General features: G+C 32.5%; 1 protein-coding gene across 7 annotated transcripts; it reads right to left on the minus strand.

Moving 5' to 3' along the window:
* Nucleotides 1-224: 224 nt before the first annotated feature.
* On the minus strand, nucleotides 225-27801 carry LOC110645922 (uncharacterized). Of its 7 annotated transcripts, none has more exons than XM_058153297.1 (18): nucleotides 27582-27801; nucleotides 27271-27369; nucleotides 25294-25481; nucleotides 25070-25174; nucleotides 24170-24270; nucleotides 17249-17327; nucleotides 16454-16465; nucleotides 16236-16301; nucleotides 15926-15994; nucleotides 15766-15822; nucleotides 13724-13801; nucleotides 7662-7759; nucleotides 7524-7569; nucleotides 7202-7329; nucleotides 5812-5920; nucleotides 4456-4518; nucleotides 2944-3015; nucleotides 225-708 (listed from the first exon to the last, which is right to left on the minus strand). In XM_058153297.1, exons 1-18 carry the CDS (start codon nucleotides 27694-27696, stop codon nucleotides 496-498), a joined length of 1698 nt encoding a protein of 565 aa, XP_058009280.1. In that variant the 5' UTR covers nucleotides 27697-27801; the 3' UTR covers nucleotides 225-495. The 7 variants fall into 7 exon arrangements, with proteins under 7 accessions (XP_058009280.1, XP_058009279.1, XP_058009284.1 ...); XM_058153296.1 differs by having other exon boundaries at nucleotides 25294-25484; nucleotides 27582-27800; XM_058153301.1 differs by having other exon boundaries at nucleotides 27271-27379; nucleotides 27582-27721.
* Between the last annotated feature and the right edge of the window lie 7 nt (nucleotides 27802-27808).

The following is a 27808-nucleotide window of genomic DNA, read 5'->3' on the forward strand; positions in this document are numbered from 1 at the left end:
CCGAAAATCCCTACCAAATAAGATTATTTACAGCCCTTTGCAAAATGGGCAAGCTATCTTTGAGGGCAATTTGTTCAATAATTATTAAAAAGATATCAATTATTTCTTTTAAACAAAATATGGAATAAAAGAAGTGAATAAGCCGCTCAACAGTGTTATATATATATATATATATATATATATATATATATATATATATATATAATTCTGCATAGCCTTTCTCATTTGAGTTGAAACACGTTCAGGTCCGCCTGCTTATTGATCCAAGCCAGAACTTCTCAAGCGAAGTCCTGGACAGTGGACACCCTTATTAACAGTGAGATGTTAACTAAGAAATGTAATCCAAAATCTAGAATTTGACGGCTGCAAAAAGAGATATGAGAAAGTACATAAATCAAGGTTAAAAAAAAAAAAAAACACAAATAATTCGTTATTAGCGTATACTCAGCACCATTATTTTTAGAAGTGTTGCTTGATTTTAGCCTGAACCATTAGTCAAGCTCCTGCTTTGGATTTATGTTTCCTGTAACGAGAAATTTCACCTTCAACACGCTTGATTTCATCATTCAGCTCTTGCAATGTAGCTTTTCCGGAGACTTCTATCTCTTTGACCTCACCATTACTAATCAAGCTTGAAAGACGCTTCAAGCATGATAGATACTCAACCTTTACTTCAGGGGAATCAGAAATTAACCTGTCAGATTCAAACTGCAAAAAAAAATAAATAAATAAATAATAAATAAATAAAATAAAAATTTGAAGTGTCAACCTATATTATTTACCATGTTTCACATTCGCATAAAAAGAATAAAATATTTAGTGAGATAATATGTAATTGTTTTCTACCGATCACTGGTCAAATAGAGGATGCATCCTAACAAAAATACTTGAAATTACCATTTCTGTCTACAGTAACTTAAGAACTGTTTCAAAAACAGCTAATTCAGGCAAATAGTACATAAAGACGAAAAAAAATTCTGATTTAAAAAAAGAAAGGTTCATATCAGTTCATTTTTTCAAACTATGCAGATTTTTGCATCCGATTAGGATTTTAGCCAGATATCTGATCTGAATAATTCTCTCTCTCTCTCTTCTCTCTCTCTCTCTATATATATATATATTTTTTTTTTTTAATTGTGTGTTTGCATTGTTATTTCATACATTTTTATAGATATTCAGAGTTATTTGAGAAGAAACTTCTTGTTATTAGTAATTACTTTTAAATGCAGAACTGAAGTTAGATATTTGATTAATAAGCTATGTTGCAATGTCTTCCCCCCAAAATAGGTTTATTTTCAACTTTTCAAATAAAAAGTTGATAAACCAAACCGTTAATTTGATCGATTAAGTGAATGCCCAATATTTTCAAATAAGTTTCAGATTAGATAAACGGAAAAAGAGAGAAAAAGAAAAGAAAAGAAAAAAACTCTGGTTAATTAGATAGTTGATTCATGCCTGTTCATAGCAAATAGAAAGCAACTAATGTGAGAAGGAAAACCTAAAATGATTTGAAGGTGCATACTAATCCTATATATCTAATTATCTAAATAAAACAAGCTAATTTTTCCTTAAGAGCTTATCATGTGGCTTTCTAGGAAGATTCCAAATGAAATACTTAATAGCTTACTCTCTTTCTTATTTTATTTGTTATTAATAGGGAAAAGACCTAGTTCAATGCCATTATATTATTATATGAAACTTAATATTCCAAATAAAATAAAGATTAATGATAGTGAGACAACGAGAAAGAGGAATTATATAAAGAGAATAACAATTGATAAAAAAAATTGAGTAGTTCAAATGTGCATGTGTACAATAATAATATAATAATATATTTAAACACGTATAGGCAAATATAATATATAGTAAAATAAAACATGAAGTAGATCTTATATATTAAATTTCTACTAATATATATATATATATATATATATATATATATATATAAAATAAAACTAGAAGTAAAATATAAAAATTTATTAATAAGTAAGTGCAAAGCATGGGCATAATGCCAAGTGAATATAAAACCCAGATAATCACTTCACACAAATAAATGGACATTCCCTTGGACCTAAAACCACATTTTGAAATTTATAGCAAGAAGGCGTAAAAATTAGGTCCACTTTCTAGTACCATACAACCTCCGTAGTATGAATATATTCACTATTGATTTTTTTTAAAAAAAAAAAAATAAGACCCTCTTCTGTACCAGCAATACCATTTGGCACCAACTTCAACTTTTCCTCTTCCTACATCTCTACTAGTAAAACTTGCTACAACACTTGAGATGTGCTAGCGCGCATGTCCAGCTTAAGGTCCTCTTAGGCTGACCACAATTGATACAAATGTTATAGTTGGTGGCATAACTGACTCAAGTAAAAGAATTTTTAGTAGCTTAAAATTTGACTTGAGTTTTGGATTTGGTCATTAATCCCTTTTTTCTGTATTTTGACGCTCCACTAAGCCTCGGTCCAAACCAGTTAGACCAACCGCATGGATTTTTTTTTTCAGTAGTTTTGTTTTATTTAGGGCCAAACTACAATGAGCTAGTGACAATCATTTCCACGTCAATTATTACCACTTTTTCTTCCATTTGACAATGTAGCTAAACTAGAGTCTAGCCACTGGCAAGAGAGGGATCAAGAGATAGCAAAACAGCAAGGATAAAATAAATTAGTAGAACTCATTGGAAGAAAACATAAATGGCTGGCATGTGAAAATATAAAGATGAAAGAAAGTCACTGAAACAACTTCTACGGAATACTAATTGAAATTATGAATATGTAGTTATGTACACACCCATGCACAAAAGCAAAGAATAGAAAGGAGGAGCAAGATGGAAGCAACCAAGCAGAATTAAAAGTTTTTCACAAGCATACAACAGTTACTACAAAATCAATAATTTAACCAAAAAGTTCAACAGGCTACGCACCACAAGTATACCTCTTTGTAAGCAGAAATGCATTGGAAAAATGCACTTTTAGTCCCAAACGAAGGTGGATCAGGATGCTCTTCCTGTTTTGCATTACAAGCACACATTGTTATTGAACTGTGAGACAATAATTACAAAGGGAACTCAAAGGTCTGCTAGAGTTAGTCCAAGGCATTATGCATTTAAATTTGGGGCACCTAGAGCTGCAGCGGTAAGAAATTACACTTGAACATTGTAACAACAGAAAGCTTTTTACAATTAGGACAAGGGATCTATAAATTTGGGAAATACTGGTGATAGTACTTGCCTTTTGATTGTTGGAAACCTACCAGAAGCTGACATACATGACTAAGCTATAAATATGTTTGCTAGTTTGAAATATTTAATTGTTCTGAAGATGCATAACGAAAGATTCCATGTCTCTGAACAGAGCAAATGCAGGTTAAATGGAAAATTCAGAATATTTTGGTATGAATTTACCATAGTCAGACTATTTTACCAATGGGGGTCTTAGGTGGTGGCTTGAAGAAAGGATGATGGGGCTCTTTTAGAATATGAGAGCAGAAAAAAGGAAGGGGAAAAAGAGTATATACAGGGTTTTTCTTTCATCTCTTTCTCAAAGAGCTTTAAGTAGAACGAAGACAGAATACATGCATTGCAAGTTCAATGAAGGCCGAACTGATGATAGGGAAAGAGTTAGTTTGGATGGAGTGGCACTGTCCGAAACTAATCACTTTAAATATAGTTTGGATGGAGTGGCACTATCCGAAAGTAATCACTTTAAATATCTCGACTCAGTCCTTTGAGTAGATGGGGGATGTAAGTAGGATGTTAGTCATAGGATTAAAGCCAGATGATTGAAGTGGAAACATGCCACGAGAGTTTTATGTGATTGTAAGATTCCCAATAAGTCGAAAGGAAAATTTTACCGTACAGCAATACGACCGACCATGTTATATGGTAGTGAGTGTTGGGCACTGAAGGAGTCGTATGTGTCTAAGATAAGAGTTGCAGAGATGAGAATGTTAAGGTGGATAAGTGGCCATACTAGACTAGATAAAGTCGATAATGAGAGTATTAGAGAAAAGGTAGGAGTAGTGCCAATTGAAGATAAGTTGAGAGAAGGGAGATTGAGGTGGTTTGGTCATGTGAAGCGTAGACATACAAAGGCTCCAATTAGACTAGTAGAGCACATTAGGTTAGAGGATAGAAATAAAAGAAGGGGTAAACCTAAACTAACTTGGAGGAGAGCAGTACAACATGACCTAGAAGCATTACACATTTCCAAGGATTTAACCCAAAATCGTTTAGAGTGGAGAAAGAAAATCCATATAGCCGACCCTAAATTTTTGGGATAAAGGCTTAGTTGAGTTGAGTATATGACCAAACATCTTTACATTTTCCCCAAATGAGGCAAAACACATATTATCCAACAACTCAACAAAAAATTATTTTGCATTTTGGAATTAAAGAAGAAAACTTTAAAATCTTATCATTGATTGCACATCTTCTTTAACACTAACCATTGATTCCTGTAGCTCTTGTTTTGTGATCTCCAAAAGCCCAAGAGTATCAAGTGATTGCAACTGTAAATCCATCGTATTCCATGTCAAATTATGGATCAAAACATCATAAGCATCCAAAATTACTAGCTCAATCTTAATTATGCTTTATATTTTTAGCTGCATGCACTAATAGATCATAACATGAATTAGTTTCAATAAATGCAACAGAAGTAAATAGACAATTAATAACTAATCTATCATGGCTTTATTTATGTAGTAGAAAGCAAATAATAAAAATCAAATTCCTGAAAATTGATAAACGTTCTAACCACGTGATCCAATAATTAATGGACACAAGCTCTATTATATGTGAGTCCAGTGATGGATGCATGAACAACTAAATACTCGTCATAGACAAGGACATGAGAAAATAGGAGAGAACAAGATAATGAAACGAAGTTAAATAACACTGAAAGCAAAAACAACAGTAGTAAATTTATTTACAATATATTTAATCTGTGACGGTAACAAAAGTTTCCTATTTTCATTTTTTATGAAAAAGTTACTACTGAAATATTGGCCTAAATTATAAATGACACTTATAAAATGCAAAATTACATGGACCTCCACTCTAGTCAATGAATTACTAAGTTCTGATTGGAATTTAGTGAAATAGAATCAGCTATCCTGGAAGCACTTCTCATCTTCTTTCTGTGTGCATGTAGGGCAGCAATTATGGTGGTCAACTGTATTTACACAGGTGAAATGACCACAATATGCTCAATGGTCATATATATAAAACAAATTGTTCTTTTCCTCTAATATATTACAATTTCATACACTATTACAAAGTACATCTGATTGGAAAAAAAAAAAAAAAACCTGATAAAAAGTAAAGCTATAAAAACAGTGCTTATATAAAACGAATCCTTCTGAATATCTATATGGTTGAATTAGGCTTGTAGCCACATGCTTCATTAGATAAGTCCAAAAAATCAGCTCTGGGGAGTCCCAACGAGAATAACATGCATTTTTGTTTCTCTAAGATCGTAAATGTCCCTAGCTTCATGCATGCCAAACTCAATTATGATCTCTTATGGTCCAAGTTTTAACTTTCCACAATTCATCAAGTCAAGATAAGAACTCTAAATACATGGGTCCAGAAAAATGATGGGGCAAGTATAAAAAATAAAAATAAATAAATAAATAAACCTTCTGTAGCTTTAAGTTAGAAAGGCAAAAATCAAATAAAATTCCACACCCCCCCCCCCCCCCCCCAAAAAAAAAAAAAAAAGAAAGGGAAAGAAATTAATCAGATCTTATAAGATAGGGCTCATTTTTGTTGAAAAATTTTCACAAATAAAAGGAACTGACCAGTATGATCAATGCTGCACGCCCCTCCCTTCTGGTTTCTTCAGGTGCCCTACTCTTTTGCCTGCTGCCTTTTTGGTTTCTCAATTTGTTTAAAACTTGCCGTGCTATCCTATCATGCAAAGAGTACTGCATATGACTAATCTGTAAGAATCTACACAGTAAGAAGATGAATTCTAATAGAAAACTTTAACAAAGTCAACTAATTAACTCCTACCTTGAATTTGTCCTTTAGAAGGTTCAAATAAAAAATAAAAAATAAAAAACTCAAATTTGGTAGGATTAATAACATCAAGCAACGAATCAGTGAAATACATTGCAACACAAACTACAGAAGTTAATAGAACTTTTCTTTTTCGATTATTAATGTTGAGACAGAAACATTCAAAAGTAGCATAACCATGTTGACAGGAAGCCAAAAAAGCAGTTTTTAAACCAAAAGTGAGCTCCAAATATTCTAGGAATCCCAAATCTAGATGGAAAAAACAAGAAAAGAGTTAAAGCAAAAGGACACAATTTGTAAAAAATAACCTCAAGATACCAACTTTAGCTTGTGTTATTGCAGACCTGCTCCAATGTTCAGCAGTTCTATATATAAAAGGGACTACTTTTTAGGCCATTAACACCTTATTCATGTAAAACCGTCCACTTCCAATGGGCCATCAATTCATCAACTCCACTACAAAGGCATCACTCAAGACATCCGCAGATAAAAGATGCAAGAACATCCCTACTTTATTAGAAAAGGAAACAAAAAGAAAGAGGTCCCAGACTCTATGCATCATTGCCACCGATGGAACTACATTATTGTTGTTATGTTTGATAAGAAATAATTTTAATGAAAGAAAGAGAGGAAATGCTGAGGGTGTGGTGCAAATTTAGTGCACAAGTACCATACAACCATAAAATGATTGGCCACAGTCTCTTTTGATCAAACTAGGAGAAACAGAATAGTACTAATTCAACCATAAAATGATTGGCCACAGTCAATCACTGGCACATGGCATTCTTCAATTGATCATGACTATGTGCTCCTTAAAAATCCCACACAACATGGTCCTATCCCATAACTACCCCTACAGATGCACACTTTCTCTGTGAAAGCCACTTTCTTCATTGCATTTTCTCCATAATAAACATGCAAGGAATATGTATACTTAATAACAGTATTCAGTATCGCACATGAACCACAGACAACCAAGTGAAATAGAGAATCATCAAAGTACACATGTAAAGTAATGGTAAAAAAATTAGAGCAAAAGACAATTTTAAAAAGAAAAAAACATAAAAGGATTATAAGAGAACAAATTAAAATATATATAAACAAAGAGCAGGTTATTTCAAAATCTTTATTAATATGATTAACAAAGTTTTACAATATCAAAGGGCAAACCTTGTTGAATTGTACAAAAGATCTCTTGCCCTATCAAGCTCAGCAAATGCTTCAGCAATGTGAATCTTTCTTAGTCGATTCGCTTTCAGTATTGCCACCCTAGCAAAGTGAAGCATGTTCGCACCAATCTGCCCATGGAAAAAGAAAATAAGTTTCATTTGAAGCAATATATATATATATATATATATATATATATTTTTTTTTTATCAAGAAAGTCACAAGGGCCAAATAAAAGCGTGTCCTTGTATCATAATTGCCAAAACGATATCAACTCCTTTCTCTGTAAATTATTTATTTATTGAAATCAATCAAAACATCAAACCTGAATGTGATCTTCAGGAAGGATTGTTTTCCGCGTGTCAAGACACCTTTAAATAAAAAGTAAATAAATAAAAAAACATATAAGTCAATCCTGGACAATAACTTCTTTCATTCTATCATTACTCTTATCACTTTTTACCTTTCCAGAAGTTCTTGTGCTTCCTTTAAGCTGCCAGCTGACCGTAGAGTCAGAGCCAGCCTTTCAGCTGCAATTACAGTGTCCATAGATTTCCATCCCTGTTTTACAAGACAGGTATTAAGGTAAATAAATGATAATAGCAATAGTCAATAGATAACTGGGCAAAGAATAAGGCTATAAAACCTTATGCTGCTAACAATTACATGATGTCAATTTTGAATGCCACAAGGCATTTAATTTTAAAATTTTAAATTTCACTACAAGATTCAAGTACAAAAATGTACTGCACAAATACATAAGTTAATATTTCTTTTCCTATATAATACAAGTACAAGCCAAACTATTGTGCACTTTATAAACTTAATATAAATTGTTTCGCTTTTGATAATTAACATGAAAACAAGGCTCATGGGGTGAACCCAAGTATTGAGTGTTATACACTCAAGAAAATGAAAGCAGTAAATTGAGGGAAAGCCAAAAGTTTTGAAAAAATGATAGAACCAACAATCTAAAGGCCTGAAGGCAAAGCATACAAAAACTCCACAAAAGGATATAATTGGGGGAATGTGTTTTCATACAATGTTTGTAGAAGGTAAACTAATTACCCCAGTAAAATGAGACGATAAAAAGACATTCCATTGCATGAGCTTAGTGGGAAAAAACAGAGATATTTCCCATATAAGGAAATGAGGAAGGAATAAACAGAAATCATAAGATTTTCCTTTTTTGGTTGTGGTGAGGGGTTCTGGGGGAGGGATGTAATGGGAGGAATATTAAACCAACATAATGGAAGAATCTGCAACTGAAACTATGATCTTAAAAGTATATAGGCAGTGATGCATACCGTGTAGAAGTAGCATGGGATATAAAGAAGAGAACAACAATATTCTTATGCTTTGATTGTTTTCACAGAATATATTTTCCCGAAAACATTTTTTGCATCTTCCATTGTTTAGGGCACTTAGCAAAATTATTGAAAGGGAAAATGTTTTCCTAGTTAGAAGGAAAAGTAAGCTATTTTCAAGGAAGTAATTGTCCAGACTTTCACAATCTAATAAAGCAGTGAAGAAACCCATCGAGGAACTAGGCACTTTTAATGGCTACTTATATATATATTTATTTATATTTATATATATATATTTATATTTTTATATATTTTATATTTAATATGTGATATTTATAGTAATTATAATATTATTATATATAATTATATATATACATAATCATTTCAATATAATCTTTAATGAGAATCATCATTATCCACAATCATCATCAATCTTATATCAATGAGAATCTATTTGGTCAGAGACCTTTAGCCGATTTCAATCTATTTCACCTCTTTCTGTTTTGACATTTGATCTTTACTATTATATACTGTTACCCATCATTTGTTTTATTGTTTATTTTTTTTTTTTTTTTTTTGATTTTTTTTTATTTTATTTTTTTTTTATTTTTTTTTATTTTTAATTTTATTTACTTTTTTTTTTTTTTTTTGTTAGTTTTTTTTTTTTCAATTATTTTTTTTTTTGCTAGATTTGATTGTTAGATATGATCAATGACAACAAAAGAGATCATAAGACTAAACGACCGTGGATTAAGAGAAGATCACGGAACGATTGATACAGAGATCATCGATTGAAAGATCCACCCACTGAAGACTATTGACACCTTATTTATGAGGTAGGATAATAATTGATTTACTTCTTATTATTTGATTTTTAAAATAAATTTTATTTTTATTAGATTTAATTTGTTTTAAATGAATTAATTTCTGAATTATTAAATTTATTGATTTAATATTTAATAAAGATTTTTAGATTTTGATGATAAATTATTTATTTATATTTTGTGGATAAATCTGATATAGATTATATTTTTTTTTTTCTATTAATTATCTTAAGTGAGAAGATTTTATTTCTTTTTAGTTTCGATGTAAATTTTTAGTCTTGTATATGAGGAACATTATATATTTATGAGTTTTCTTCGCCATCTTAGTTTCGCAGCCATCCTTCAGAGTCCTTTCTTCTTCAGATCTTTTGCATCTTCCTTCGATGAAGAGACCTCTCTCATTAAGAGATGAGAACTAAGAGTTTCTGACAACTGGTGGTGAGAAAGTACTCAAGTAAATTTAACTCACAGAATCAATATAAAAAAGAGAAGTAGAGGAAAGAGAGGAGGAAGAGGAGGAAATAAAAAACAAGAAAGAAGAAGAGGAAGAAGGAAGGAATAAAAGGAGAAATTATATATTAATGCCATGAAAAAATCAAGAAATTCATAATAAAAATATAAAAAAAGAAAAGAAATTTCAAAAAATGAAAGAGGAATGGCACAGAATAATAATCAATGATCAACAAATAAAAAAAGAAGGATGAATTTTAGAGAACTCCTTGCACATTTTTATTTCAAAATCTCTTACGGATCTACCCTCGATACTTCTCAAGACGTGCATTCGATGAGCCAACCAAATCCACTATCTCTTCTTCAGTTCTTTCACATGCTTTGTCTCTTGATCTAATCAAAATCAAAATCTTTTCTAGTCTTTTCTCACTTTCATCCAAATGGGTTCTCTATTCTTACTTCTATATTCTTCTTGTTCATATTTTGTCATCTGTGTTTCTTTTTTCTTTGCTTACTTCTTTTTTTTTGTCTACTTTTTTGTCATTTTCTTCTTTTCTTTTTTTTGTGTTTTCAAATTTCTTTTTAATTTCTTTCCTTTTTTTTTTTTTTTTGTCTTTATTTTTTTTTTGATTTCTTTTTCTGACGATATTATATTATTTTTTCGTTTAATTGTATTATTTTATTTTTAGATCGCGCGTCTTGTGTCTTCTTGTTTGCTTGTGTATTCTAGATCTGTCTTTTGCCTTGTAGGTCTTTTTCTCCTTCTCCTTCTTGTAGATTGGTCATCTCTTGATTGCCACCATGAAGACCTTTGCAATGTCTCATAGTATGTTTGTCTGCATCATCGCATTATTCCTAGAAAAGTTTGTCTTAATCATCGTTCCACATCTAGTTTTTAGTTATCTCATTCTTCACTCTTTTTTTTTTGTTTTGTTATTTTATTTTTTTATCTTGTGTTTGTTTTTATTTTTTTTTTTTTTTTTAATTTCGTTTTTTTGTTTTGTTATTTATTGTTAATGAAAATTTATTTTTTATTTATTTTTTTTTTGATTGATACTTTTTTAATATTTTTTTTATTTTTTTAATTAAGAATAGTTGAAAAAGATAATTTTAAATTATATTTTTTTCTATAAATCAAAAAAAATCATATTTTCAAAATTCTTTCAATTTTAAATCCCTCTAAAAATCAAAAAATCCAAAACAAAAAAATCTCATTCTGAAGAAAACTCTTTTGAATCTTTCTTTTTAAACTCTTTTAAGATGATTAAATGCTCTTTTTTGATGCTTTTGATTTTTTTTTTTTGATTTTTTCTGATAATCTTTTTTGGTTTTTTCTTTAATTATTCTTCTACCTACTTTTTGTTAATACTTATATTTTTATTCCCCTATAATTTTCCTCTACTTTTTTTTTATTTCCTTTTGGTGTCACATTTTGGGTTGTAAAATCTACTGTGTCTTCCAAAAAATGTAATTTCTCTCCTAAAAAAATCTCTTGTTTTTCAAACCTTCTCTCCTATCTTGTTTCTCTATCTTGTTTTTTCTTGTCTTGTGTCATTTTTTTGTCCATCATCTTTTTTTTTTTTGTGTCCATTCTCCATTTCCTCCATCATAGATCATGTCCTCAAATAATGTCAGTCCTCTCAATGATCTCTCCTTTCCCTCTCTCTCTGTCTCCAGATCCTCTTTCTTGTCTCTTCACCTTACTCCTCTTCAGAGATCTGAGATTCCTTCTCTTGAGATTCGGATTCTTGATTCCATCCTTCATTCCCTCCACATCAATCTCACTTCACTTCACCTAGATCATTATCTTCTCACGTTTTCATCGTCTTCGTCTTCTTCTCTTATCTCTTCTTTTGTTTTCTATCTTTCTTTGTCTTTCTCTCTTCTTTCTTTTTCTTCTTAATTTTCTTCTTGTCCCTATTTATTCCCTCTTCCTATGTCTCATAAATCATCTGTGATAATGAGAGAAAGTGATGAGGAGGTAGATGAAAGCTTTAGATGGAAAGGAGCTGCCTTTTGTAAATGTAAGAAAAGAAATTGGAAAAATCTTGGATGCATAAAAAGGTATAAATTAATTGGTAGCTTTTAAGCAAAGGAAAAGCAAGAGAAAAGCAATATGCGTTTATATATGGGATTTAATACTACTTACTTTTTTCTCTCATTTCTCTACTTTCTTTTTAGCTAATTTATTATCTCTTTTATTATACATATGATTGGATGCCTGCATCAATTGGATTGAATAATGGAGGTTCATATCTTCATGGTGAGGAGGGTTTTTATATATGTGGATTTGGAGGTGTTGTTCAGTTTGTGGGTTGGATAAAGTTTTTGTCTTTTGGCTTTCTCCTTTGGGCTTGAAATGGTTTGCTATGATGAGGGTTTGGGAGCTGAAGCAAAGACAGGAAAGAGATAATTTAGAAAAAGTTGAAGTCACTCAATTGCAAATAATATATTTGTGGCAATGAAATCATGTATAAGTCTATGGTAGTCTATGTGGATGACATTCACCATCTCTCTGATTCTCATCTCTTAAATCCTTCCAAAAAAAAACCTCCAACCCAAAGACTTCTTAAAAAATAAAAAGATTTTTAAAGTAGAAGGTATAAAAAGTTAAAAAAAGAAAATATGTCTAAAGAAAAAATGTGAAAAAAAAAATAGGACAGAAAATTGGAAAAGAAAGAAAGACTCAACAGAAGAAGCAAAATTCCAAAACTTTCAAACTTTTTAAGATAGTTGAGAGTTTGTGAGAGAGAGAGAGAGAGAGAGAGTAGAGAGTGATTGAATTACACTAATAACTACTTATACCGCACACATTGCTTATGCTTAGTGTGGTAGTCGGCTTCATATCTTCCCAATTCATTTGGAAGGGGGCTCTTGAATGAAATCTGTTAAGGGGCCGGCAGAAAGAGGTGAAGAGGTTATATGGGTTTAAATTGAATGTTGAATGTGTGAATGTTTTTCTGATTTTGGGATTCAGATGTGTTGGAGGGTCATATTGGAGGGTTACGTTTTATTTATATGCTTTTATTTGATTTCTTGAAGAAAGAAGTGGAGAAGAGTAGTCTAGTTCTGTGATCGATCTCTCGCGAGCTATGCAACAATATGTATGAATGTATGTGGATACTTCAATTTACTACTAGAGACCGGTTCTGAGAGACCTCTCGCTAAAAAAATTGTGTTGTGATATCATGTGCTTCTTCATATGCTTTCTAACTTGTTTCATGGAGCGACCAAAAAAATGAAAGATATGATTGATTGATTCTATTGAAAAAGATTCAACAAATCATCTCACATCAACACATCACACATCAAGGAGAGAGAGAGATTTTTTATTTTAAAAAAAAATGGAGCTATGGAGCTGACTATGACTAACAAGTTAACAAGTTGGGCATGATTAACATCATGCTTGAGGGGAGAGAGGATGGAAAGAAAGTCACTATATTATATTATTTCTTCTATGATTGATTATATTATATATTATTTAGGATTTCTTATTTATGATTTTTTCCTAATTAGTAGAACACAATTATAGGAATCAATTGTATATATATACCCATGTACAGATTAATTGATATTAATGAGAATCATCTCTTTCTACAACCAACTACCATTGATCATCCCTAGCTTTCATCAGCCACTGCTGCCAATGGCGGCCCAGCAACCACATTTTACTACTTTTAGTGTAATTTTGTCTAATATTCAGCTGTGAAAAGAAAATATGAATCTCTTATGGGTCTAAACATTTTCAAGCATATATATTGGGAAGAAATCAATATTTTCCAAGACACCGAAAAAATAAATTTCAACTGATTTTCATAGTTGCAATGGAAAAACAAAAAGTAAGTTATTTTCTATGAAACAAACAAATAAACAGAAACATTTTGCAAATGAAATAGAAAGCCAAAACAAAAATTTAAAAGCCGGGAAAGAAAAATAAGTCAAACCTGTGATAGTTCTACAATATGCAGGATCTTTCTCTGCACATTCTCAGCTTCTGCAAGACGATTGGATTTTAAATAGATCTGAATAAGGCCAAGAATATAACTCAGATTAGCTCAGGCAACACATGTAAACACATGCTAGTCTTTCTATGGCATAACACAAGCACACAACCAATGGCAGAGGGAGGGGGACCATGAACTTCCTATATTTCTATTATAACGTAGTCTTGGTCATGCCCTTCTTCTTGCATTTATTATCCCTTTTATAAGTTAATCCTACTATAATTTTAAGTATAATTATTATCATGCAGAACTTATTGATTCTACAATTTTTTCAATCAACTATTTTCCTTTTATTGTCTAACCATTAAATGCCTATTACTTTGCATCACATATTATTATTTTGTTTTTTAATGCAATCAAATAATGCATAGATTATGTACCAACATATCTTTCAGAGTTTTAGACTTTGTACTATATCCCTTTTCCCTTTCCTCACTTTTACAAAGCGTACAAGGTGAAAAAGAATGGATGTTAGAATAAATACAGCACAATTTATTGGTTACTATCAGTAACATTCCTTCGATGTATATAATCCCATGTCCTTGCAAGATTTTTCTTAATTCACTATTGTAAAAGTGCAGAATTAAATTTCCCTCATATACTCCTCTCTCCCCCCCCATAGTTCTCTTTCTCCACTCTGGTTTTGTGGATTGTAAGTTATACATTCCTAACATTATGCAACTTTGAGATAAATAATGAAATAGGAATCACCATGTCTACAAAGGTAAGAAAATTATTGTAACCAAAAAAGTAATTAAAAAAAAGTTTGCAACAAAAATGGTATATAATTACTTAATTAAGAAGCAAGATTGAGAAGTTTCAGCAACCAGACAAATGAAAGACGATGTATAAACAAAAAAGTTGTCTTCTGCATGAGCAATACTAGTGCAAGACCTTCTATTAGGGATTTTAGGTCTACCCATTTTAGGAAGAAATTTAGGAAATTTAATTCAGTAGTAGTATTTTATTTATTTAGGAATTTTGAGTTGGTTTAGTATTCTTAATTAGTATCAGTTTAGTATTTCCTATTCTGGGATTCCTAATCTTAGCACTAGTAGGACTAGTTATTATACTGTAAATACCTATGTCATCTAGGTATTTAATAGAACTTATTATTATTGATATTGACAATTGAGAATTAATCAAATTTGAGAGTTTATTTCTTTTCCCCTTGGAGTGTTATCGTGGTTCTATATCAAATACATATATACATATAGCATAAATGGAGGGTAAATTGCACCAGTCATCCCTCAACTTATATGGTTATTTCATTTCAATCACTCAACTTTAATTTGTTAAAATAAAATTCCTCAACTTTATTTTTGTTTCAGAAAAAATTCTCTTAACCTATAATAACAGGTTTTCAGGTAAAAATAATAAAATTACCCTTTTTGCTCTCTTTTCCTTCTTTTTCTCTCTCTTGCCTTATGATTAAATTAATTAATAATTATTATCAAAGAAATTAATTTATTTTAACTAAATTCATTAATAAAATTATTAATTATATACTTGTTATTTATTATTAATTAAAATTTAATTTGTAACAACCTGAAAAATTAATAATAATAATATAATAATAATAATAAATTTTAAATTTTAAAATAATATTTTATTAATATATGATATTTTATCAATATTTTAGTTTTTATATTAACAAAAATAAACAATAAGTAATAATAATTTATAGATTTATTTTGATTAAATATGAATTTAGTGTTAGTTAAAAATAAATAAATAAATAAAAGAACCAGTAAACCTGCTATTGCAGGTTAAAGAGACTTTCTGAAACAGAACTAAAGTTAAGATTTTATTTTAACAAATCGAAGTTGAGTGACAGAAATGAAATAATCACCTAAATTGAGAGACGGTCGGTGCAATTTATCCCATAAATGGAACTTAACAACATATCTATAATTAATTTGTGATCAACATGCAGGTTCACTGTATCATAGATGTAAAATTGAACAATGTTAGCATACAACCTGAGCAAGATATCGCAATCTCCTTATGCACATAATTGACTCCCCTTGGCCAGCTTCCTATATAAACAAACAAAAAATGGTTGCCATGCCAGTGAAAAAAAAAATCAAAACTAGCAGAATCCCACAAGCAACACTAGTTTTGAGAAACATAGCAAAGCACCTCTAATATCCGAATTGAATCCTGAATAACGGCTTCAGCATCCTTTTCTTTGCCTTGCAGATATAGCACCTTGGTTGTAATTTTATAGCAATTTATAAGTCAACAGAACACAGATGACAGAGAAAGAGGAGGGAGGGAGGGGGGGTTGTGGGTTGTTCAAGAGAAATTTCCAGATGCAGCATGAAATATCAAATATTCTTTTTCTATTCTATCCTACATAACAAAATTAGCAAAACAACAACAAATACACATTGATACATAACACAGCAAGCAATTATGTTACAAACAATAAAATAGTAGAATACTTTACCGTTCCAAGATGATACAACGTATCTGCATAATCTACATGGCCAAGTCCCAGAACACGACCCTTTATCTGAAAGATTACAAAGTGATATTGGACACTATAAGTTCGAAGTTCAAGCTAAGAATCTCAGCTGCAAAGTTAATTTAAGTTGAAAACAGACAAGAAATCGTCATCTCAGAATTTCTATCTAGAAAATGAATATATAAAGCACTTGTTCATACCTTTAAAGCACGCTGCCCAGAGAAAAATCAGCAGGAAAGAAAAACACAGATCATCCAACTCGTCAGTAAAATAATAGAGAACTGCTAGTCATAGATTTATCCTGTAGTGTTTTAGTCACAGGCTAAAACTATTGTTGCTTTTAGAAGCACAAATGCAAGAAGAGAAACTAACAGAAATATTCATTGTGTGTGTGTGTGTGTGTGTGTGTGTGTGTGTGTGTATTCATGTATGCAATGTACCAGACAATTTTCAATAGGGACAAACTGAATAACTATATACAGCCACAGAGAACATAAAAGAAATTTCCGTGTTCTTAATAGATATTAAACTATAGGTGATCATGTTGTTTCCGGGGGTTTAAGCATATGCCATTTCCATAGTTCAACAGCTAGTACATGTACAACCTAAGTAAGAGATGGTAAGAATAGCATGCTAAAGGAAAAATGATACAAAGTCAAAAAAGTGAAGAAAAAAAATATGCAGTTCCCACAACCATTCTGCATATGAATTGTACAATGAGCCACTGAATTTTTTTTCTTTTCCTTCATCTATAAACATATAAGCTGTCAGCAGGCATTCTACTGAAAAATGTTTAAGGCTTGAATCTGAACTCTTTTTCTAAGAAATGCTTTCAACAAGACAACATTCAACACTCCATGCAACTGAAAAAAAGGGGAAAAACAACACATGCAAAATCCTACAAACTTTAACCAATAAGTCATTGAACCTCTCAATATGATAGATATGATATGACCCTGATGCATAATAAGCTGGAGATATAAAAACACCATTACCTCATAGGACTTGCGGGATTCATCTAGTTTCCGCTGCACAAGATAGAACTGTCCAAGGTTGTGAAAGGCAGCCCCCACACTGTGAAACAACAGGATTGCTTGCGTAACAATGAATAAAATGATAAAGAAAATGATTGTTCAGTTTTACAACAAGTTAATAGCAACTGATCAAAGCAAAGATATTGTAGAATCATAAAAAAGATCCTAGAAGTAATGCAAGCGGAAGGAGACAAAATGATATAATATTTAGGCTCCGTTTGTCCCACGGATAATGTGTTCCATATTTTCTCATGTTTGTGGCACAAAAGAAAAAAATCAGAAAAATGAATTCTTGTATTAAGAATAGGAAGTCATTTTCTTTGAAAATGGTTCAATTTTCTCTTTAATCATGAAAAACTTATTTTGGGGACCATTTCCCTTGAGCACTCCGAACACCAGAAAATATTTTCCACAAAAGAAGTGGAGCCTTGCACAATTCATATGTCAGAAGATTACAGCAGTTATGCAGCCATGGGCAAAGGATATTGCTAATTACTTTCACCTAATTTTCAAATTTGGAAACTTTAGGTCCATCTTGCATGAGACTCTCAAGCAACATTCTATAAAAGCATGCTTGACATCATTTAATAGGTCAAGTCATAATCATAAATAAATTAATTTAAAGACAATTGTTAATTAGGCGTTTTATTTATTCAATTATGGATATTTCATTGAGAAGGGATAGAAGAGTAATTTCTGACTCCTGAAATTTAAGGTTGTTTACTAACTTCAGTCTAACTCCGCCTAAGTAGTTTATGCTTAGCCGGTCCCAAGTACGGATAAAGAAGGAGGGTTGCGGTAGGTGACAACTAGCGTAAAAATTTCGTCACACCTCATGATATGGATTCAAATGATATAAACATTGGGGCTTCCTCTACTTACGATGCGCTACATTGGAGCTCGGGTGTAGTGAGAAATATGCAAGGGTGTAGGACGCTCACTGAAAGCGACGCGCTATGCCGGTGCCCGAGTGTGGTGTTAAATGAGCAAGGGTTCCCACATCATAGATGGGTGAGGGTAAAGAAGTTAGTCCATAGGACATATAGTAGAACAGATAGTGGAACAGAACATAAGATACGCATAGAGAACAATAAAAGATATCATAGAAGGAGATCAATTAGGAAGGAACAGGATAGAAGGAGTATCAGGGTTGGTACTTGGAATGTTGGATCACTTACAGGAAAATTAATAGAGCTTGTGGATACCTTGGAAAAGAGAAGGATGAATATTGCTTGCATTCAGGAGACTAAATGGGTAGGAGAGAATAGCAAGGAAGTGAGTAATTCAGGGTACAAACTGTGATTTACCGGAAAAAAGAGGAACAAGAACGGAGCGGGCATAATCATAGATAGGACATTGAAAGATGTTGTATTAGCTGTGAAAAGAGTAAGAGATAGAATTATACTAGTAAAGCTAGTACTAGAAGGAGAAACAATAAATGTAGTTAGTGCTTATGCCCCACAAATAGGACTAGATAGTGAGAATAAACAAAGGTTTTGGGAAGATATGGATGATCTAATTTAAAGCATACCGAATGAAGAGAATGTTTTCATTGATGGAGATTTGAATGGACATATAGGAAGTGATAGACAAGGTTATGAGAATGTTCATGAAGGTTTTGGTTTTAGTAGCCGAAATGATGAGAGAAAAAGCATCATGAATTTTGCTATGGCATACGACCTAATATTAGCAAATACCTAGTCTATAAAAAGAGAGTCATATTTAGTGACTTTCAAAAGTGGGCAATATAGAAGCCAAATTGACTTTCTCTTAACTAGAAAGACAAATAGAGCTCTATACAAGGATTACAAGGTCATTCCAGGAGAGGTTTTAACAAGTTAACATCAGTTAGTGGTCTTGGATGTTAAGTTTAGGAACAATTCAAGTAAGGTTAGAAGAAATAGCGTAGCTCGAACAAAGTGATGAGAGTTCAAAGGAGTAAAACAAGTGAAGTTCAAAAATAAGCTTTCTGAGTCCGAAGCATGGAAGCTAGATGTAGAGGCCAATGGTATGTGAATACATATGACATCAAAGAATAGAGAAGTAGCTAGAAAAGTACTTGGAGAGTCTAGAGGACATGGACCACCCTCAAAAGAGAAATGGTAGTGGAATGAGGAAGTACAAAAGGCAATGAAGAAAAAGAGAGAATGGTATAAGAAATTACCTAAGTGTGATAATAATGAGGCATATGAACAGTACAAGATAGCAAAGAAAGAGGCAAAAAAGGTAATGAGTCAAGCAAGAGCGCAGGCCTTTGAAAAGTTTTATGAGAAACTTGAAACTAAAGAAGGAGAGAAAGATATTTATAGATTAGCAAGGAAGAGAGAAAAGAAATGTCAAGATCTGAATCAAGTTAGGTGCATTAAAGATAAAGAAGAAAAAGTGTTGGTGAAAGATGAGGACATTAAAGAAAGATGGAGAAATTATTTTGATGATCTATTTAATAATAGTCAAAGTGGTAATAACGTGAATATAGACTACAGAGCAATAGAAAATAATGTGAATTATACTAGAAGGATTAGATCTTTAGAAGTAAAGAAGCACTTAAGAGAATGAAAGTAGGTAAAGCCTGTGGACCCGATTGAATACCAATTGAAGTGTGAAAGTATTTGGGAGATATGGAAGTAGCATGGTTAACTAAATTGTTTAATAAGATTCTAAACTCAAAGAAAATGCCTGATGAATGGAGGAGGAGTATTTTAGTACCTATTTTAAAAATAAGGGAGACATACAACTCAACTCAACTCAACTAAGCCTTTATCCCAAAAATTTGGGGTCGGCTATATGGATTCGCTTTTTTTTTTTCTCGATTTTTTTTTTTATCCTAAAAAAAAATGTGTAATGCTAAAGTCATCTTTGTACTACTCTCCTCCAAGTCAATTTAGGTCTACCCTTTTTTTCTTTCTATCCTCTAGCCTAATGTGCTCTACTTGTCTAGGAGCCTCCGTATGTCACGCTTCACATGACCAAACCACCACCTCAATCTCTCTCTCTCTCTCTTTCTTTTGGCAACCACACCCCCTTTTTTCTCTAATACTTCATTACGGACTTTATCTAGTCTAGTATGACCACTCATCCACCTTAACATTCTCATCTACGCAACTCTTATATAGATGATGCACGACTCTTCTTTTGCCCAACAACACACTACCATATAGCATAGCCGGTCGTATGGTACATGCGGTAAAATTTTCCTTTTAATTTATTGGGAATCTTACGATCACATAAAACTCCGTGTACGTCTCCACTTCAACCATCATTTAATCCATGACTAACATCCTCCTCACATCCCCATCTACTTGAAGAGTGAGCCTAGATATTTAAAGTGATTACTTTGGGACATTGCCACTCCATTCAAACTAACTCCTTCCTCTATCACCATTGGCCTTTCTTTTGCTTTGCAATATATATATTCTGTCTTCGTTTTACTACTTAAAAACCCTTGACTCTAGAGAGTACTTCAAGTTCTACTTTCTATTTGACTCCTTTCGTGTCTCTCATATATATAGAACAATATCATCAAAAACATCATGCACCAAGGAATACTCTCTTGTATATGTTTTGTCAGTTCATCTAAAACTAATGTAAAATTTGGGGCTTATGGCTGATCCTTGGTATAATCCAATTGAGATCGGAAAATCTCTTGTGTCCCCCTTTTGTGCGCACAATAGTAGTTGCTCCTTCATACATATCTTTTAATACTTGTATGTACCTAATAGATACCCTCTTTGTTCTAACGCATTCCATAAGACCTCCATGAAGCCAAATTGATTGAGAGAGATAGAAGTATCATGATGTAGTCGATGCTCCACAACTCTCTCCCACAACTTCATAGTATGGCTCATGAGTTTAATTACCCTATAGTTCGAGCAACTCTGTCTCCGTTATTTTTAAAAATAGGTACTAAAATACTCCTCTATTCATCAGGCATTTTCTTTGAGTTTAGAATCTTATTAAATAATTTAGTTAACCATGCCACTCTCATATCTCCCAAACACTTCCACACTTCAATTGGTATTCCATTGGATCCACAGGCTTTACCCACTTTCATTCCCTTAAGTGCTTTCTTTACTTCTAAAGATCTAATCCTTCTAGTATAATTTACATTCTTTTCTATTGTTCTATAATCTATATTCACGCTATTTCCATTTTGACTATTATTAAAGAGATCATTAAAATAATTTCTCCATCTTTCTTTAATGTCCTCATCTTTCACCAACACTTTTCCTTCTTTATCCTTAATGCACCTAACTTGATTGAGATCTTGACATTTCCTTTCTCTACTCCTTGCTAATCTATAAATATCTTTCTCCCCTTCTTTAGTTCCAAGTTTCTCATATAACTTTTCAAAGGCACATGCTCTTGCTTGGCCTTTTTGCCTCTTTCTTTGCTATCTTGTCTTGTTCATATGCCTCATTATTATCACATTTAGGTAATTTCTTATACCATTCCCTTTTTCTCTTCACTGCCTTTTGTACTTCCTCATTCCACCACCATCTCTCTTTTGAAGGTGGTCCATGTCCTTTAGACTCCCCAAGTACTTTTCTAGCTACTTCTCTAATCTTTGATGCCATCTGTATCCACATATCATTGGCCTCCATATCTAGCTTCCATACTTCAGACTCAAGAAGCTCATTTTTGAACTTCACTTGCTTTACTCCTTTGAACTCCCACCACTTTGTTCGAGCTACACTATTGATAGGGAAATAAACTCATAAATCATACTATGAAGTTGTGGGAGAGTGTTGTAGAACATCGACTACGTCATGACACTTCTATCTCTCCCAATCAATTTGGCTTCATGCTCGGTCGTTCAACGATGGACGTTATCTTTCTCATTAGAAGCTTGATGGAGAAATATAGAGATGTTAAAAAAGATCTATACATGGTTTTTATCGATTTGGAGAAGACTTATAATAGTGTTTCAAGAGATGTCTTATGGAGAGTGTTAGAATAAAAAAGAGTATCTATTAGGTACATGCAAGTTTCGAAAGATATGTATAAAGGAACAACTACTATTGTGCGCACAATGGGAGAGGACACGAGATTTTCCTATCTCAGTAGGATTACACCAAGGTTCAGCTATAAGCCCTTACCTTTTTATATTAGTTTTAGATGAATTGACGAAACATATACAAGAGGGTATCCCTTGGTGCATGATGTTTGCGAATAATATAGTTCTGATAGATGAGACGCGAGAAAGAGTCAATAGAAAGCTAGAACTTTGAAGAAGTACTCTAGAGTCAAAAGGCTTTAAGTAGAACGAAGACATATTACATGCATTGCAAGTTCTGTGAAGGCCAAACTGGTGATAGGGAAGGAGTTAGATTGGATGGAGTGGTACTGCCCCAAAGTAATCATTTTAAATATCTCGGCTCAATCCTTCAAGTAGATGGGGGATGTGAGGAGGATGTTAGTCACATGATTAAAGCCGGATGGTTGAAGTGAAGACGTGCCACGAGAGTTTTATGTGATCGCAAAATTCCCAATAAGTTGAAAGGAAAATTTTATCGCATAGCTATACGATCGGCCATGTTATATGGTAGTGAGTGTTGGGCATTGAAGGAATCGTATGTGTCTAAGATAAGAGTTGCGAAGATAAAAATGTTAAGGTAGATAAGTGACCATACTAGACTAGATAAAGTCCGTAATGAGAGCATTAGAGAAAAGGTAAGAGTGGTGCCAATTGAGGATAAGTTTAGAGAAAGGAGATTGAGGTGGTTTGGTCATGTGAAACGTAGACATACAGAAGCTCCAGTTAGACAAGTAGAGCACCTTAGGTTAGAGGATAGAAAGAAAAAAATGAGTAGACTTAGACTAACTTGGAGGAGAGTAGTACAATATGACCTGGAAGCAGTACACATTTCCGAGAATATAACCCAAAATCGTTTAGAGTGGAGAAAGAGAATCCATATAGCTGACCCCTAATTTTTGGGATAAAGGCTTAATTGAGTTGAGTTTACTAACATCCGTCTAGTGTCTTATAGGAATTTCTAAAAGTTTTAATTTTCTTTTTCTTAAGTGAAAGTTAAGCTTTTGCTAGTTATTAAGATTTTTCCCATCTAGAATTACAAATAGTATAAGTAAAAGTTGTGACTCTTTATGAGTTTCTATGTATTGTGATTGTTTCCTTGTTTTATGTTACCTCTACTCAGGTATGAGTATCGTTGGTGCATATACACAGGTCAAAACTCAGCCATTTTCCAAGATCTTTCATTGATTTTCTCATTGATAAGGTTAGAGAATCTCTACTATAATCCACCTCCCAGTCTTGAAATGCCCTTGGAACAATGATTGTGCACCTTACTATATGCCCAAGTAGTTTGAACTATAGCTCAAATGGTAAATCTCCGCCACAAATCTTGCAAAAGGAGAACCGTACCACCCAATGATAATAAAAGAAAAAATCTATCAAAGTCGGCTCTCAAGCCTCTCAATGTTCTACAAGATCATTCCAAAAATGGTCACCCTTTTTGTACAGCAATAATCTCTGCCAACGCCACACTTCAACATTTACCAACCACCTCCAAATATGCTACCTCTCTAAAAAAACCCTCCTTGATCATTTTTCCTGAAAATTCTGGTTGATGATTGTAAGTTTCAACCCTAGTCTCTCATCCTAAAGTTGAGAGAAAAACCCAATTTAAATCATTAAATGATATTCAGCAATAAATTCCTTACCAAATTGATCAAATGCAACTAATAGTTTGTTAACAAACTAAAATTATATTCAAAAATTTTAAAAGGGAAAAAAAAAACATTAATTCCAGTGAAACTTGTGATTTAAAAGTAAAACCTAAATTCAAAAGGATTTGACGATTATGATATCTCAAACTGACATGCAACATTCTTTATCTTAATTCACAAGTAATAACACTATACCGTATATCATCTGCACCAAATGATTCCTCCAATATTTTGACAGCCTCCAAATACAAAGGTTCTGCTTTATCAAACAATTTCCTGACTCTATACAGCTCTGCCTGGAACAATAACCAAATGTAACAATTACTTCTCATTATACACATTAGATCGTTCCTATAAAACACTTCTCCAAATCACAACTTGCTTGAATGCATAAACAATCAGCAATAGCTACTAATATACAGTTGATGACAGATAATCGGAAAATGCATAGAAATCAAAATTTTCTTTTCAACCTCAGGATGAAAAAAAAAATATATCATGATGGACAAATAATGATATCACACTAGAAAATCACTCTTACTTTCGTTGAAAACTTATTTGGGGTCAAAGAATTAGCAAAGACTTCAACCTTGGTTGGAAGGGGTTTACTCAACACTAGTATGAGCCTTTACAGCAAAAATTAAATGAACAGATGGGCTTAAACCCTTCCCCCTGCCTTCAATTTTGACCAAATTTCAGCTAGCAAAATATTCCGAGTTATGAAAATTTTTTGTATTTTGGATCCGCCAGAAATAGCAAATGTAAAATAAGGGGGAAAAATAATTTCAAAGAATGTCAACGAAATAAAAGTAGCCTTTTCCTATGCCAGAAAATATATCTAACACTTTAATTTTTTAAAAAAGATTTTTAAATGGGAAAAACCTTGCATTGAAATGGAATTGCAAATCAGTTTAGACCCTGTATTTCCTCCATAATCTCAGATACACAATTTTGAAATAACTGCAGTAATAGACAATGTCATTTGCAAACCAAAAACATACTTATATCACCAAAAGTTTTTTCTAGTTTCTAAATACCTCAATTTTTAAACTAGAACTGGAAAAGGACAAGCATTTATTTGAATAGTGGACCCACCAAATTGTTACAAGCAGAAGCAACATGAGGATCCCTATCCCCAAAACCTTTTTTAGCTTCTTCTAGGGCAGAAAGGAAGAACTTTTCAGCTTCATCCAATTTTCCCTATCAGAAAGATAAGGCAAAATTTTGAGTGAATTTATAAATTGTAATAGGAGAGAAAGAGAAAGAAAGAGAGAGAGGAGAAGAAGACGAAACCAACGCATGTGGCTAAATATGCTTGCCTGCAGGAAGTATTCCCTCCCATTATCAGTAAATATTCTCCATTTAGAAGTATGTACATTTGATATTACAGAGCCATCCTCAATTTTACGTAATCCAGTTATATTAGCCCCCTCTGATTCTGTTTCAGCACTACTTCCATTTGATGCATCAGCTAAAACAGGGTTGGCATATATCCCATGGAAAATGGCTACTAAATATTAGCAACCATTGCCAAAAACAGATGTCAGTAATTTATCATTGCTAAAGCCCCAAAAGAAGTTGGAGCACCAAATCAACGAGGATGCTGAACTGTAACGAAACTAACAATTGTATAAAAGACATGGATACAATATTCCCTTCTCAAGATTATTCCCTTGCTCCTATGTAATTTCAGGTAAAAAAAATACAACCAAAAGTCACATGACAAGGCCCTAGAATTTAGATCTATGAGATAGAAAAATAAAACGATGGCGATGCTGCTTTTTGTTCCAGAGTATCAGAAGACACCAATTTCTCAATTAAAAAAGAAAAATCATGAATAACATCTGAAAATCATAAGTCTTTGCTGCTGCAAATATTAGTGTTGATGGAATTGAAATGATATCCAATAGATGAGACTGAGCAACCTTTCCACCCTATTTGTACAAGGCCTAGATTCCATCCAGTAATTGCTGCAATATTATCTCCAAAAGTATCGAATAAAAAAAAAAAATCTCTACTAAAACAGCCAGCCACTTTGATGCAATTTTATACAAGTATCTCAAAAGCAACCAACTTTACAACCACTATGATGCATGACAGCCACAAACCTAAAGTATATAGACTATTTTGCATAGGAAATGTGGCAAGCAATATGGTTATGAAAAGTACAATTAGTAGATTGAAACTCGAGAACTAGAGTTGGTTCTTGGCAATATGGAGAAGTAAGATATGCACACAAATAACAAAGAGGGAAGAAGAAGAAGAAGAAGAAATAACTCAAACAAGAGGGAAAAAAAAGTCACTCATGATCTTAAACAATGTTCCATGCTATAAGTTTCCTCCCCTAAATACTTCATTATCAAGCCAGGATATTACAATTTTTACAGACCAAAACCTAATAATAATTAAAGCTCTTGGATCAATCAAATCAAAACAGTTAACAAATACAAACAGAAAATAAAAAGAAGAAAAAAGAAAAGGGAGACAAACAGATCAGAAAACCATTCTACTTGGCTGGTCTAGTTACTGTAAACTGTTGCAATGATGTGATTGCCAACTCACATCACCACAATGAACACAACCTAAAGCTAAAGGTTTAACTTATATATTATTGCCGAGGCAACTTTTGAAAGCCTCAGTTTTTAACAAGTTACCATTTTTTACCATCTAACTTTGGAGAGCTGACAGATATCAAAAAGTTTCTGTTCATAGCAGGTATTGAAATTTTGTAAAAAAGAAACAAATGCAAGCTTAGCACACTGGATATGTGACTGAAATAAAGGGGGAGAGAGAGAGAAACAGCTAAATGACTGAGAGATGATTGTAGAATATAATATTTAACAGGTGAAGAGATTCTGAAAGACATAAAGGATCTGAGTGCTTAACTCTAATAACAAATCACAAAAGAGAGAACTGAAGAACACATGCTTCAGTTAGACCACTGATCTCTCAATGTTTTCACATAAATAGGTATTTCCTCCAAAAAAAAGCAGCACTGAACAATGGATCAAAAGATGATTTCAGTTATATATTGCTTGAACGGTAATCCAAAAACATCATACATCTCCTGTTACCTGCTGTCCCCAATACAAATAATTGGCCTACATGAAATCCATCCCTTCTCTAGCAAACTTTAATAACATCATATTTGTCATAGATAGAACACTCACATCACATTTAAAAAAAAAAGTTAGAAAAACTATCATAGTAAAGGTCAAAAAACACATAAAACATTATCATAGTAATTTCATAGTTCAAAATTGAATATCCAAGAACCCAGTGCAACAGAAACTTACCAGCTTGTCCAGCCATGATAGTCAATAGAAAAGAACGTTTATGATTCGCCCTCGAACCATAATTTCCAAAACCGTATTTATAGGAACATTTTCTAGTACCTGTAATAAACTAACAAGACTAATGATGATTGCAAGAAATATTGAAGATTGAAAACGATGATAATCCCATAAATTCAACAGATAAGTAACCCACAATTAACCAAAAAAAAAAAAAAAAAAAAACTTACCTGACATAACTAAACTGGAAATAATGGTAATTGAGAACATAGAAAAAAAGAGCAGAAACATGGACAAAGACAAAAGTAACATACTGGAGAGCAAATTGGGCAACATGTTGGCAGGTATTCCATAATACGAAGAATAGATGCTTTGCTTAGGAATTCGGATCCTCCTTAGGAGACGTGCTGCGACTTGTCGCAGATACATTTCTTCTTGTGCTAAGCTGCCAGTGCTAGCTGAGGGAGAGAAAAGGAGGAAGCGGTTGTTTCAGGAGAGGTTTTGCGGGCTTAAAAACCCCCCCTTATTTCACTTTTTTCTA

The sequence above is a fragment of the Hevea brasiliensis genome, chromosome 9 (assembly GCF_030052815.1).
Source record: "Hevea brasiliensis isolate MT/VB/25A 57/8 chromosome 9, ASM3005281v1, whole genome shotgun sequence".
Taxonomy (NCBI): Eukaryota; Viridiplantae; Streptophyta; class Magnoliopsida; order Malpighiales; family Euphorbiaceae; genus Hevea; species Hevea brasiliensis.